Source organism: Mobula birostris, chromosome 19, assembly GCF_030028105.1.
Source record: "Mobula birostris isolate sMobBir1 chromosome 19, sMobBir1.hap1, whole genome shotgun sequence".
NCBI classification, from domain to species: Eukaryota; Metazoa; Chordata; class Chondrichthyes; order Myliobatiformes; family Myliobatidae; genus Mobula; species Mobula birostris.
In genome coordinates, this window is record NC_092388.1 from 22,707,222 (window position 1) to 22,723,611 (window position 16,390).

Genomic DNA, 16,390 nt, shown 5'->3' on the forward strand with positions numbered 1-16,390 from the left:
TCCATTTTTGTTATTTATCTATCTGGGTACTGCATTCTGTGATGGCCATCAGTGACCATTCTCTAATTCATAAGCAAGGCAGACATGATTCGTGGCACCTATCAGTTCCAACAGATACATTGTCTTCTTCCATCTGGATAACATAACCATGCCACACCTCAGTTTCAATATGACCCTTGCCCATACTTTGGTGACCTGCAGACTTCACTAGTCCAGTACTTTCCTTGAGAAGCCTTAATCCCTCTGCTGTGTCACATTGAATGTCTGCTTTCTGTCAACAAGTTGACACCTTGCCCCCTGTCCATTCATCACTTCTGACTAATACTGACAACGTCTTAAGTTTGAATTTTTCATCCTGCCTTTCAAATTCTTCCATGGGCTTGCCTTTCCTCTAATGCAAACTCTTCAAGACAAAAATCTGTCCTGCATCAAAGGTACTAATTAATTAAAACAGTGGCGTATGTGTTTGCAAATCTACTGCTGAAATTCAAGCTTCATTGAACTATGAACGCCTATCAAAAAGATAAACCTAAATCTTATTCTGAGGACAACCTATCCAAAAGGGTAGCACTATCATGTCTCTAGGCTTGAAGTCCAAGGTTGGTTTTATTTTCTTCTCAAGACCTTGAAGTTTAACTCAAACCAGGAATCTTTTAGTTTCGAGGAAAAGAGTGTACCAACTGAGCCACAGCTGACATCAGTGAGTTCAGGAGGAATATGAAGTCTCTGACTTCAGGAATATTCTGAACCACACCTGTCCTCTCTTGTTTCTTCCTGCTCACCCACACCAATAATCTTGAATCTTAGCACAACCTGGCCCACAGTAGGAGCTCTTACACCCCTTGCTCCAAGCTCACTAGCATAGGTGAAGACATGACCATCACAGGCTCAGACCTTTAACTGATAGCATAGTAACCCTTGAAATTAAACTCACTTGCTGATCATTAGACCTTCAATGAATGGGACCAGAGTATTTACAATATTGGTTCCAGAAGCCTGACCTGAGAATCTGGAGAAGAGTTCAAATCTCACTAGGATAACAAAGAATTATAAATGCGATTGACTAATTGAAAATGCAAAGCTAACATCAGTAATGACCATTAAACTAGTGGATTACTATAAAACCTGCCTGGTTTAATCATATCTTATGAAGATGAAAGTCAATAATTTTCACCTAGTGTATTTGAGACTTGATCTATGTGCATGATAATGTGATCAGTTCTAAGTGCCCTCTGAAGAGGCCTAGCATGCCTTGTAGTTTAAGAGCAATTAGAGTTGGGTGATAAGTGCCAGCCTTGGCTCCTTGGAGAAGTTGAGTTTGTCCAGGTGGTCTGGGAAAAGGCATAGAGACGTCTGTCGAGATTTATCCAGAATGGCACGGAACCCTGCACTGTTAAGTATGCTTTTTGAAATTTCATCAGTTGCTAGGGAACGATCATCGCAATAAAGATGCCCTCTGGTCCATCTGAAACTCTTCACCTTCCAGAGCAAGATGTTGTCCATGAATGAGTGCTGCAAACTGCCATGTTCTCAGGTACAAGACCGTGTGCTGAGGGATGTACTGAAGGTCGGTGCATCTTCTAGGCCTTCCAGACTGTGCACACAAATTAAACAAATGCTATCTAGTAAAATGCTAACATTAATGAGCTGTAATGAAAATATTGACTTTTTCTACTTTACATGCTTTACAAAAATGTAATTAACAGAACTTAAGAATAGCTTAATTCATAAAAAGTATACATATTTTGAAATAATAGAAAAAGACTTGTCAGCAACCCCATGTGAAGTGAAAGAATGGTTAAAAAGTTGGTGCAACACCTTTACTGTACTGGACTGTTCTATGTTCTAACATGATGGCCAGAGATAGAATTAACTCTAACCATAATTTGTTTATTTACTTAGCAATACAATGTGTAACAGGCCCTTCCAGCCACGCCGCCCAGTAATCCCCCAATTTAATCCTGGCCTACTCATGAGACAATTTACAATGCCCAATTAACCTACCAACCGGCATGTCTTTGGACTGTGGGAGGAAACCGGAGCACCCTGAGGAAACCCACGCGGTCACAGGGAGAACGTACAAACTCCTTACAGACAGTGGTGGGAATTGAACCTGCGTCGCTGGTACTGTAAAGCATTGTGCTAACCACTTCACTACCGAGCCACATTGCAACAAATGGAATAGGTCATCAAATGAGAAGAAGGATGACATGTTGCAATATTTGAAGCAAAGAGAAGCTGAATTGTGTGATTGTGTTTAATTCCACAACAGTAGCAAACATCTTATAAAGAGAATTTATTGATCTCTTTCTACTTTCTACTTTCAACCTTAGATGCAATCAATTGTACGGAATGTTGATAACGTATCGCTATAATTTATTTACTTTTTTAAATTTTGGAAACAGTGCAGAATAGGTCCTTTTGGTTCTTTGAGCTGCACCATCCGAGCAATCCCCTACAACTTTGATTTAATCCTAAGTTAATTGTAGGACAATTCACAATGACCAATTAACCTACCTGGTATGTCTTTGGACTATGAGTGGTAAAACCCAGGGAAAACCCATGCATTCAATTTGGAGGTCATACAGAGACTCCCCACAGAGGATATTGGAAATGAACTCCGAACTTTGACACCCTGAGCTGCAATAGTGTTGCACTAACCACAAATACTGCTGGCCCTTTCATTCCCAGGATCATTCTTGTAAACCTCCTGTGGTCGCTTTCCAATGCCAGCACATCCTTTCTCAGATATAGGGTCCAAAACTGCTCTCTGGGACTATATACCTATATCTCTGGGACAACCATGCATCCTTTCCACTCTTTCATCATTGTGGGGTCTAAACCCCAGAGCTCTCCACCCAATAGCATTGTGGGAGTCTCTTTGATGCAAATGCTGCAGCAAATTTTAAGGCAACGTAGAACAATTAGATTCTAGCCTTGCCAATAAAACGTACATCTCTTGAAAGGATTAAAATACCACCAGAAACATTGATTGTGAGCGTGACGCTATAATTTGGAATGCCAGAACACTGGGCAAAATACAACTAAAAGGAATGTTAGGTCTGAGGAATGCTTGAGTCCAATCACAAATGTACTTTCATTCTTAAACAGGGTGCACTGTGTGATATGCAGCTGAAGAAAAGGGTTAACATTATAAAAGGCAACAGTTCTTTTGAGTGCACCAAGTTTAGTTTGTAAAGAGAAACAAAAATGTTACAGCTGCATTCACTACACGTCCCGCCCCCACCCCACCTTTCCGACAAGAACTCTATTGCATTCTCCCAGTTTCCCCACCTCTATTGGGTGTCACCTTGTGGATGTTGCAGCAAGGCAAGGGTTAATATGGTATGATGACTGAATAGAGTGCAGACACTGTATAGTCTCAAGCTAAACTAAACATTTGAGAGTTGAACTCCCCTTTGCATAGACGATTATCAATGTGGAAGGTCAGTAAGGCAAGAGTCAAGATGATAAGCTGAGAGAGACAGTGAGCAGTCATAATGCCCTCATCCAGTCTGAACACGGCCCTCGAAAGCCATACTCTCCTTTGTACAGCCTTTCTGTTCAAACCTGGGAACCAAGGTCACCAAGCATACTGAGACAAGATAAAGACGTAAACGAAGGATTCCAAGGCCACACTTATTATTGGGTAGTACCTTCCTAATTCTCAAGAGGTATTGGCCTTTAACACATAGATTTAATTGGTCATTAACACCTGAAACGTGTTGTAATTGGTACTTAAATATGCAATGCTAAGATTCAGAAGTGCACAAATTTTCTATTTAATCAATATTGGTATCTATCTCATCAATTTCTATATAAGAATGACATTTCTTTGTTTAAATGTATGCAATATACATCCTTAAATTTTTGTTCTTTGCAGACATCCACAAAAACAGAAGGGTGCTCTGAAGAATGAGTGATAGTTAAAACATTACAACCCTAAAGACCCCCACCCCTCCTCCAACGCAGCAGCACCAAGCAATGATCCTCCCCCAACCCCACCCACCTCCACAAAAAAGTTCAGAATGGTTTAGTGACGGGCTGAAATGTTCTCCTTGTGAACAAGTAAAAGAAGTGTGATTGATAAGTCAACATGAATTGTTAGTGTTCACTTAATTACCAATGACAACTTTCCACTTTAGTGTTTGCAATATGCTTTCCATTTTCCTCAACTGACATTCTTCCTCTACCGTAATTGATGATGCTCTGGATACATCCCCTCTATTTCCTGTACTTCTTCCCTTACTCTCTTTACTCACACCCAGAGAAAGGACCTAGTCCTCATCTTCCAACTCAGTAGCCTTCATATTCAAAGGAATATCTTTTGTAAATTTTAATACCAGACACATGATTCTTGTTTCTTGGAAGCTCGAGTTCACTCTTCTTTCAGAACCAATTCCCTCTTTATTTTCAGGTACCTGCTTGTTCAACAAGAGTTGATTGTAGCACCTGATTCAATATTGATTCAACGATTTCAAATCAACAGCCATTCTAACTTTGTCCCCAAATTTCCAGCATTTATAGTTTTCATTATCTCAAATTTCATCCATCTCCTCCCATTTTTGCTTTCCAATGATATTCCTTTTATCATTCACTCACTTTTATATTATTCAATCTCTTTTGGTCTCACCCTGTCAAAGAGCATTCCTTTTTTCCCACCTATGCCTTCCACATTCTCTGCAACTTCAAGCCTGTTTCATTTCTAACTTTGCCCTGTTAAAAGGTAATTGAACTGAAAAGTTAGCTCCCTTTCTTCACAAATACTGCCTGGCCTGCTGAGTATTTACAGCAATTTCTTTTTTTTATTGTATGTATGATACAGGCTCAATTAACTTTTACAAGTTACATTGGCTATCTCTCTCATACTTGCAATATTGTTAAAATAACATGAATAGAAATTCTGCTTTGGCTTATATGGTCACTTACAGGAACATCCTAAACTTAGAACTTCCATTAAAGAAGCTGCTTTACGAATGATTCCTTACCTATTGGAGACATTTCAGGAACATTGGCTACATAAGGTCCATCAAGAAATTTTGGTTCGTTGTCATTGATATCCTGGATCTTTATGATGAATTCAGACTCTGGCTCCATTGGTTGACCAGTCCATCTGTCCAAGGCTTGTGCACGCAGAGTATAGTGAGATTTCTCTTCCCGATCCAATCTCTGTACTGCATGGATGTCTCCAGTGTTGTCATCAATGGTGAAAACAGTACCTGCTCCATCACCAGAGAGGATGTATCTGACAGACCCTTCTCCTTTGTCCATGTCTGAATGAAGCTGAAAGTACACAATGATAGATTGGTTTTATTAAAACTGATTTCCTCACCTTTTATCTCCTCATTATTTTCCACCCCTCTGTCTTCCTTTTACTCTCAGTAGGTATATCAGTGGAGGCTGTGAAACAGAGTCCCTCGCTCCTTTATACTTTATTGTCGCCAAACAATTGATACTAGAATGTACAATCATCACAGCGATATTTGATTCTGCGCTTCCCGCTCCCTGGATGACAAACATTAAATATTAAAATATTAAAAATAGTTAAAATTAGTAAATATTAAAAATTTAAATTATAAATCATAAATAGAAAATAGAAAAATGGAAAGTAAGGAAGTGCAAAAAAACCGAGAGGCAGGTCTGGATATTTGGAGGGTATGGCCTAGATCCGGGTCAGGATCCGTTCAGCAGTCTTATCACAGTTGGAAAGAAGCTGTTCCCATAATCTGGCCGTACAAGTCTTCAAGCTCCTGAGCCTTCTCCCGGAGGGAAGAGGAACGAAAAATGTGTTGGCTTGGTGGGTCGTGTCCTTGATTATCCTGGCAGCACTGCTCCGACAGCGTGCGGTGTAAGGTGAGTCCAAAGACGGAAGCAACACACATCAAAGCAACCTTGATGTGTGTTGCTTGAATTTCCAGCATCTGCAGAATTCTTCGTGTCCAAGGACGGAAGATTGGTTTGTGTGATGTGCTGCGCTGTGTTTACGATCTTCAATATACAAAAAATTGACCCCCACCTTTTATACCTCAGAGGATAAATTTTTAGAATCAGCTTCTTTTGATAGAGTCAAAAAAGGAGGCAACCTTTCTGGTGACTGTAGGATTGATGACTAGAGGACATGTTTTTAAAGTAATTAAGAGGCAACTGGAGGTCTCAACAGGAACATCTTTTGACATGCTGAGTTGTGATCTGGAATGCAATACTTGGAAGCAGGTTCACTTGTGATGCTCAAAAGATATCTTATTGAAGGAATTATAGTGCCAAGACTTTGAAGGGAAAACAGAGGTATGCAATTAAATGAACACCGAATGTTGGAAGAACTCAGCAGGTCAGGCAGCATCCATGAAATCCTGATGTAGGGTCTCGGCTCAAACTGTCAACTGTTTATTCATTTCCATAGATGCTTCCTGACCTGCTGAGTTCCTCTAGTATTTTGTGTGTGTTGCTCTGGATTTCCAGCATCTGCAGAAACTCTTGAGTTTATGCATTTAAATGTATAAATTTACAAAAATGCTGACTTGTTGGGCATTTTCAGTGCTTTCTGGTTTTATACAACACCGAGACAGGATCTCGGCCCATGGCTTCTATGCTGAGCGTTGGGCCTGTCTATACCAATCCACCTCGTCTGCATTCTTAGCGTCATAGAACACTACAGCATAGAAACAGGCACCTTGGCCCATCTAGTCTATGGTGAACTATTAATCTGCCTAATTATGTAGCCATCCAGATCCCTCCCATCCATGTACCTATCCAAATTTCTCTTAAATGTTGAAATTGAATTCGCATCCTGAATGCCGAGCAACTGAACCTTCTTGATTAGCCTCCCATGTGGAACCTTGTCAAAGGGAACATCCACTGCCTTGCCTTCATTGTTTCCTGGTAACTTCCTCGAAAAACTCTATAAGACTGTGTAGATATGACCCACCAAACACAAAATCCCATTATGTCCCTATGCCCTCATTCATTCTATATTCCTCTATACCTCGTTCAGTCAATTACTGTCAAAATGCCTCTTAAATGTCATTACTCTTCCAGTTTCCACCACCTTCTCGGGCAACTCATTCTGGAGAATAAGTGCTCTTTGTGTGAAAAACTGACCCTTCATAGCTCCTGAAAACTTCCTCCCCCTCACCTTAGACTTATGCCCTCTGGTTGGACCCTCACACCATGAGAAATGGATATTGGCTGTATATTTTATTTATGTTTCTCAAAATTTGAAATACATCTATCAATTTACCTCTCGCCCTCCTCTACTCCTGGGTAGCCAGATCCAGCCTATTCAATCTTTCCAGTTAACTCAAGATCTCCATTCCTTGTGAATATTTTATACACCCTCTCTAGCTTAATCACATCCTTCCTATAGAGTGGTGGCCAGAAATGCACACAATACTCCAAGTGTTGCCTAACCAACATTTGCCATACACCTTGTATCCTGTCTATCTATGTTGCTACTTTCAGAGAAATAGGTACTTGTGCCCATAGATCTCTCTTTTAAGCAACACCCCTGAAGGCTCTGTTTTTCATGGTGTATGATGTTCCTTACTCTAACTTCACTCTGTACCTGTCTGAATTAAGTTCCATCTACCATTCCTTTGTTCAGTTTCCCAGTTGGTCCATATCCTGTTGTAACCTTAGACAAACTTCCTCCCTATCCAATTTTGGAACTATCTGCAAACTTTCTAACCTTCTCACCTACATTGGCATCCAAATCAAATATCTGACAAACAATAGAGGACCCAGCACTGACCTCTGCATCACGCCACTAGTCACAGGTCTCCAATTTGAGAAGCAACCCTCCAAAACTGCCCTCTGCCTCCTACCACCAAGGCAATTTTGTATCAAATTTGCTTATTCACCCTGGATTTAACCCGGTGGATCAGCCTGCAATGAGGAACTTTATCAAAGGCCTTGCTAAAATCCATATGGCAAGCATTCAACAAAGCTTAATTGATTGGAAAAATAATATGAAAATACTAATTCTTTAGTGGCCGACTAGCATTTGTCTCCATTAAAATCTATGGAGAATCTATCTGCATTGCATCTTCCATTGCCTACCTAACACAGACTGTTTAAATAGATGCCTCATTATAATAGCTGGTAAATTGCCACAGTTTTGCGCTCCCGCACTGAATGTCATTAATGTCCAAGTTCTGTTGTGAAAACATACTTCACACAGCTAACAAAAATTTTCAGGATTTCAGGATCTGCTTGAAAATCCCAAAGACCCCATTGGATACATAGGGAATTATTGGCAGCTGTGCAGAAGGCAGTGAATGATTTTTCATAAATCTTAGTCTCTGTCTTTCTAGAAGGTTAAAGATGGGCTCAGAAAAAGCAGCTAATGAAATTAACATCAATCTTTGTGCTTTCAATATCCTGTTCTTACCTTGCCAACGTATAAAGGTTCTGTTCCAGTGTATTCTTCCAGCACAAAAAATTGGTTCCATACCCACCCTCTCTTCACACGATGATGCAGCATCTTATCATGTTGGTTGTTCCCTACTGTGGTTGCTGGCTGAACATTCAGTACTTGCACTAAATCAACTAGACAGAGAAGTAGGCAGGATCCTCGTATATACTTACTACCCATTATATTGTAAATTAACATGCCAATTGTTACAAGAGAAGTTGGTGAAGATTAAAAGGGAAGGAGCTCAGACTTTGCAAACTTTTTTTGGAAACTAGGCATAACAGTCTTTGGTCAAATAGTATCTCTATTGAGTGCTGGGTTGAGGTGGTTTTCATAAGCAAAGAGCTCTTCACTTGGTTGCCAGGAAAATCTAAAGGTGTTCATCCAATTAATGGCCAGGAGTCCTCGACCTGCAAAAAAAACACAAGGTAGTTGTGAAGGATCTGTGGGCATGATAAAGAAAAGCAAGCATGCATTCCCAACAATACACATGTATGGAGGAAACAAGAAAGACAAGAGACTGTTGAATATCCTTTTAATCTACCTTGGCTGGCCATGGACAATGTACCAAGCCAGTTTGCACTACCTGTTAGGCAGTGGCTTCATAGTGAACTGATGGCTAACTACATTGAGTGGCCCTTTGCATTCCAGATTTGCACTTGGTCACTGCAGCAGGGAAGCCCAAAAATGCTTGATGGTGCCATCTAGGTCACTGTCTTTTAGCAAGATAAGTGGTGGGTTCATAAAGCACAACTAGTGAGTTTGTCATCACCTTTTTCGAATCTATTCTCACCTTCTGGCATATAATGGCTTTGTTCCAATACAAAAAAAAACAACCTAACCTCAATGGAATTGCCACTGGACTCAGGCCCAAGTCCATCAGTGGTTCCGCAGTGCGCTGAACTCTTTGCCTCATGCTCTTCATTTATTTGCAAGACTCATCATCAGAAACGCTTGAAATAGTGGAGAATTTTGACAGTTTTGTATCATCAGAAGCTTATCAGGGTGGTCATTGGGCGGTGCCTTGATACTTGTCTATGGCATGGTTGATGCTCACAGGTGGCACCATGTTGCACCTGGTCAACAGCAGTGAGGTCAGGAGGATGTTCTTTGTACAATCACAAAATCCTCATGGAGCTGTGAGCATCTCACAAAGGCAAGGCAGTATTGAGTGCAATACAAATGATTTTTCCTTTAGTCATCTAGTGCTACATATCTGTGTGGACTTAACTTGGGAGAAGCTCCTAGACTTTCCATTGAAAATGCAGCTGAGAACCATATACTTTTTGATAGTTTCATATAGTCAAAAATGGTCATATTTTCCCTTGCATGCGAAATTTTTAAATGTCCTAATAAAATTTAAAAACATTGATAATTTGTAAATAGTCATTATCGTAATGCAGGAATTGCAACAGTCAATTTACACACAGATAGCAATGTAACAATCCCTTTTCAGCCTATAACTACCAGCCAAAAACTCCTCTTCAATAAAGGACTATGGTACTTCGTGCAATTCTTGAGAGGGCAGATGGTTTAACTTGTCCAAAAGATCACATCTTGGAGAGTCCTACATTCCCCCTCAGTACTGCACTGGTGCATCAGTCAGGTTGTTGTCAGTAAGTCTTAGAAAGGTGCTTAAATCCAACAACATTTCTTACTTGCGGTAAATTGCTACCTATTGGCTACAAGTGTACCTTCACTGTAAAAGTGACACCTTGGTAGTTTGTGTTCGGTATCTCTTAGAGAGTCTACTTACTTTATTTGCATTTTTACCTCAATTCTTCCACTGAGGAAGGAAATCATTTCTTTTCTGTTTGCAATTCTGAAGCTGTTTTTTATATATCAAAATAAATGTTACTCATAATAAAAATATTTAGAAGAATATACTGTGCAATTCCTTTTTGTTCTTACATGCATAAAAATGCTTTAAGTAGTGTTCTATTGCATTCCTTAAACTCAATAGGCACATGAGAGTAACAATAATATTTCACATAAATTAATAGAATGTCTTTTTCTCAACTTTGATTCCTATTAATTCCTAGGACACATATTCTGGCACTTACAAGTGGAAGCCTCACTTTCAAAATCGCTTTCACAAAGACAAAAAAACTAAAAAGATTTATGACTCTGCTATTTTTTAACTAGCAGGATTAGGACTGTCTTATATGATTAACTTAAGGTTAGATGGAGCTTAATTAACATACATACTTAATGATACTGCAGCATTTTGAGGTTAATGACGGTAGCAGTGCTAATGTTCCCCCAGTTCCCTCTTGCTATTGAGGTCGGTACTCATTTGCAATCTGATCACTGTTTAAGGAAAGAATACTTATGGTGTTGTCAATGTGTGCAGTCCTTCTTATTATATTTTATCCTGATTAATTATTTGTGTTAACTCAAATCAGTTACATTATTTCCTTTCTAAATACCTTGACTCAGCAGTTACACCTCATAATCAAATGACTGAAAAGGTTTCAGTAGCCACCAGAGGTTAGTCTGACAATTTATTGACTAGCAGTAAACAATTGTGACCTTTGCAGTTATCACCACAAGTAAACTCATTGTTGTCTTGTGAGAGAATATGGGGATGGAAATGTATAATCTGTCATGTGCATTGAATGCACAACCTAGTAACATCTCCATCGAGCCTCACATTCCCTCAGCTTCAGTCCCCATGGCCATCTGCCTAGGCTCCGTTTGCCGCCTCCACGTGAGTTCTTCTCCCAGTCAAGTCCCAATGCACAGCCTCCTCTCAGTGGAAGCACAGATGGGCTACCAGCTGCCAACCTTCACCTTGCCCTGTTTACCCAATCAAACCTAAAGATCAGTATCACCTTAGCCATGATGAGTTAGGGTGCGGTTATGCTAAACAAAAGCAGAAAATGCTGGATGCACTCAGCAGGTCAGGAAGAGCCCTTGGGACAATATTTCAGCCCAAGAACCTATCATTGGCATTGGAAAAAGGAGAAAGCAAATGTGCTTTAAGTTGCAGAGAAGGGTAGGGGTGGAGAGAAAAGAGAAGATGTTTGTGATAGGGTGCAGACCAAAGCTGCATTCACTGGCAAAATGAAGCTGCAAGATACAGCCACAACTAAAGATAAATTAAAAAGGTGGTTATTTAAAGTTGATAAATATAATTTTAAGTCTCAACTGTTATAATGAGTGATTTAATTAGAAGAGCTAACATTTCTTCAGTTTATGTTGGGCATCATTTGGGAAATATAGGAGAATGAAGACAAAGAGTTCAAAGTGGCAGTGGATCGATGGATTAAAATGACGGGTAACTGAAACTTTTTAGTGAGCTGAATGGAGCTGGTCGGGCTAGCAGCCACTGACTGTCTGTTTGGTTCCTCCAATATAGATTACATACTTTGCTCCAATCAAGTTACTGCTACTGGGTTAATAATCCTGTGGGCTAGACATGTTTTCCAATCCCTCCATAGTGGCTGGGCAATTTAAGTAGTTAAATGAGCTAAGGTTATTTTTTAAAACTTACGCTAGTAATGGCAACCACAAAGCTATAGAAGTAAAAAAAATAAGTTCAGTTCAAAACGCCCTTTTTAGATTGAAATTTGTTGCCCTTGTTGAGTCTGGGTCTGGCCTATATATAACTTGGGTCAAGGTGTTTGACTTTCAATTGACTTGAAATGGCCTTGCAAGCCAATCAGCTTAAGAATGATTATGGAGAGTGGAAAAATGCTAACAGCACCACATTTGTGGATAAATACAAGAAAATCCTTCGGGATTTAAACAAAAATGAGACAGATATGAATAGAAAAAAAGCTGGAGGTTAATCTTATCTTTGCTACACTTCAAGTGCCTCCTCTGAATAATCTGATGCCATTAAGAGAATTGAAGGAATGGTTAAAGAATTTAGAGTGCACAGCTTGGATGCAATATTTCAACTAAATTCTTTTCACTGAAGTGTGGCCCAATATACTGTAACTGGTCTATGCTTTAAATCTACTTAAAATGCATTGAAGTGCTCAATTTGCCTAGCCATGATTTTGTCAATTCTTTTTTGGCTGATCTCTGCTTATTGAATAGAAAGTCTCAGGCAAGTTGTTGCAGCAAGTCGAAAACCCCACTAAACTTACAAGTAAGCATTTGTGAGAATATCAGACTACAGCAGCAGTGTTGGATTTGATGTTTTTGCATGCAAAACTGTATGGGAATGTCTATAGAAGAAATACTTCATTGTTCAAAAATGAGCCACACATGATGACTCAACATTAACTTTGAACCACTGCATTGTGTCTTTGGATGCTTCACGTGATCTTAATTTAATTCGGAGAAGTGTTGTGAATTGACCTAACAGTGAAAAATCACGTTGAAATTTGTGCATCTATTGCAGCTTTTGTATGACCAACTGTAAGAGGGAGGGCAGGTAATTTTGATTTTGGAATATACATGGCCAATATCAGAGCAGTTCTCTTATGTCTCCATGAGTATCAAAAAGAAAGATTTACACTTGTACAAGGTGTTTACAGGACTTTTAACTTTATTGGAAGTTACTGGAGGACAAATTATTGGGTGAAAGTCCATGTGCGCATCTATAATCTCATCAGATTGTTGTGGAAAGGTTGGCATATCTGCAAAACAACATCCCAGCCCTACACACTCAGACATGCCCCTGAATTCAACTCAAACACGAGGAAATCTGCAGATGCTGGAATTTCAAGCAACACACATAAAAATTGCTGGTGAACGCAGCAGGCCAGGCAGCATCTATAGGAAGAGGTACAGTTGACATTTCGGGCTGAGACCCTTCTCGGCCCAAAATGTCGACTGTACCTCTTGCTATAGATGCTGCCTGGCCTCCTGCGTTCACCAGCAAATTTGATGTGTGTTGCCTGAATTCAACTGTTGAATTTCACAACCTCCGGATGTCTGAAAGTAGCTAGCAGCCAATAAAATACTGTTTTGACATGTGGTCATCTGCTATAATACATGAAATATGGCAGTTTATCTGTGTAGAGTGAGTTTCCACAAGCTGCAATGAGATTATGTCCAGATAATCTGTTTTGTCTTGCTGAAAAATAGATAAGAATTGATCAGTACCCAGTGGAATATCTTGAGTTAACCTGAGATAACATTAGGACCTTAGTCTGATATCTCACACATTCCCTGCATCTCTGATTCCCTTAGTGCTCGTAAATGTATTGATCAAGGCCTTGAACATACGCAACAAACTAACAACTGCAATCCTTTGTGGTAGAAAATTCCAAGGATTGAAAATCAACTGAGCACATCAATTTCTTAATTCTGTCCTAATTAGCTGATACTTTATCTTGAGACCATACCCCCTAACTCTGTAGTGCCAGGCATGCCCGTCAAGTCCCAGTTAATCCTGCTCAGCGGGCAAAGGCTATTCTTATTCAATCCCTCTTCATATGCTTCTCCTTTGCCTCAGGAGGCAACTGACTCCAAGCAAGTATATTCTCTCTGAGGTGCAAAGGACAAAACTGCAGACAATATTCCAGGCATATTCTCACCAAAACACACTACAATTTCAGAAGGATTCCCCTGTTCTTATACTGCTTTTCCCTTGAAATGAATATTAAATAAGACAGTCATAAAGGAAAATGGGGCAGATTAAGTTATCACAATGCAATTCTGTTTTACTTGAATGCAACAAATTTTGTTTGAGCTAATGGTGGAAAACTTAAGTTCAAAATTCGAAGTTCAAAGTAAATTTATTATCAAGGTGCATATATGTCACCACATACAACCCTGAGATTCATTTTCTTGTGGGCATACTCAATACAATCAAGAACTTTTATAGAATCAATAAGAGACCACACCCAACAGGATGGACAACCAATGTGCAAAAGGCAACAGACTGCAAATACAAGAGAAAAGAATAAGCAATAAATATCAGGACCATGAGATGAAGCGTCCTAAAAGTGTGTCCTTAGGTTGAGGTAGTTCACTGATGAAGTGAGTGAAGTTATCGCCACTGGTTCAAGAGCCTGATAGTAATATCTGATTCTGAACTTGGTGGTGTGGGTTCTGTACCTTGCCCCTGATGGCCACAGCGAGAAGAGAGTGTGGCCCGGGTGGTGGTGGTCCTTGATGATGGGTGCTGGTTTCCCGCGATAGAGCTCCGTGTAATGTGCTCAATGGTGGGGAGGGTTTTACCTGTGATGGACTGTGCCATACCCATTACTTCTTGTAGGATTTTACGATGAAGATGGGGATCAGTTCCTACCTTAAAGAATCCAGCTTCTGAATTAAGGAGTGTTTTTATGAGCTGTAGACCAGGTTTAATACCGATTGTTGCACTTTGAAGTATTTGACTGTTTTACTTTGAGAAGCACACTGCTGGGCTGTCTTTTGTACAACTGCATCAACAACAGCTTGGATTATATTTTTCATCAATACAGTAAAAAGACCACATGCTGTTTCTCCGTAGCCATATCAAATAAAATTTAACACTGAGTTGAATAAAGAGCAAAATGAAAGAGGCAGAGACCAGAAAAAAATGGACTTACTGTTCCCCTTGAATAATCTATATGCTATCTAGAATGTTTAGCAAGCCTGATATATTTTCCTGGCATTAGTCTGTGATTTAATTTGGATTTAATGAAATAAAGAGGACCTGAAAGAAAGAACTTAAGATGATTTACGTACTAAATCTGACAAATATTTTAATCCATTTTATTTCAAAAGCCTGATTTGATCAAAAGTGCAGTTTTGCAGCTCCCTTGGTAACTTTCTTTTGGGAAGGGAGGACAACATTTTTGTCAATGAGGAATTATCCACATCGCGTAATGCATTTCAATTTGGTGATAGCTCTGTGTAAAAAGAAACGTTCATTAAGTTTTTTTCCTTTAATGCAACACACTTTGAAATATAGCATTCATGGAAAATTTTATGAAAGTACATGCCGATACATAATAATCGCTAAATAATGACCACCCCAGGAGGTTGATGCTTATACATTGTGAAAGTTAACATATTTCTCCTTCAGCAACTTTCTAACCTGATAGCAATACTAGTCTCAAGAAGAACAGTTTCTCAATGGCTGAGAGTCTTTTGTTGAGATCAATTCAAATTAGCCTGAGACTTTAGCTGGTTTGGGCACAATCTTTTCTTCTGTGTTTTGTTGTTGCTCTGCTCAGTGAAACTTATTATTCATTCAGCATGGACAAAACATCCTCTATCTGCATGTCCTTGGTTTTGAATAGGCTTTGTACAAGCAAACCACACTTGGGTCAATTGGTTATTGCTGACTGTGTAAGAATAGGGACCCACATGATGAGTCACTGTAGCAAAAGAAAACCAAAGCAAACCCCATCTCACGAGAACATCCGCCTCAATTTATATACTGGAAAGAACTTGATTTTCTTCTGTACTGATAAACATGGATGAAACCAGAGCCACTCTGTCAACTGATGAGTTGGTACACCGGCAAGTGAATTTTAATGCACAATTGTGGCATCTCCTAAGCACTACTTTTGTACTCTGCTTGATTGTAGCTTTGGTGTCCTCACCCAAGTACCTCACTTTATGAGAAATGCTTCTGTAAATACAAGACAAGAAGTGGCACACATGAGCTAGGAACTCAGCAGGTCAGGCAACATCTAAGGAGGTGAATAAGCAGTTGGCGTTTTAGGCAGAAGAGACTGGAAAGGGAGTGGGCAGAAGCCGGAATTAGAAAGTGTGGGGAGGAGAAAGGTGACAGGTGAGACCAGCTGAGGGGGTAGGTGGGTGACGGGGAGGAGGGATGAAGTAAGAAGCTGTGAGTTGATAGGTAGAAGAGGTAAGGGGCTGGAGAAGAAGGAATCTGATAGGAGAGGACAGTGGACCATGGAAGAAAGGGAAGGCGGAGAGGGCCAGAGGGAGGTGATGGGCAGGTGAGGAGAAGAAACGGGGTGAGAGGGGAACCAGAATGGGGAATGGAAAAAAAGAAGTGAAGGGAGAGGGGGGGAAGAAATTAATGGAAGTTAAAGAAATCATTGTTCATGCCATCAAGTT

The 16,390-nt window shown here is 39.9% G+C and overlaps 1 protein-coding gene across 1 annotated transcript in view; it reads right to left on the reverse strand.

Annotated features, from left to right (window-relative positions):
• Window positions 1–16,390, reverse strand: part of LOC140212482 (cadherin-20-like) — a 196,880-nt gene that overhangs the window by 64,769 nt on the left and 115,721 nt on the right. The window contains exons 2-3 of the mRNA XM_072283345.1: window positions 8,387–8,820; window positions 4,989–5,283 (exon numbers count right to left, since the gene is read on the reverse strand). Of these exons, the coding sequence (XP_072139446.1) occupies window positions 4,989–5,283; window positions 8,387–8,608 (517 nt within the window). The 5' untranslated portion in view covers window positions 8,609–8,820. The remainder of the gene's footprint in view (window positions 1–4,988; window positions 5,284–8,386; window positions 8,821–16,390) is intronic.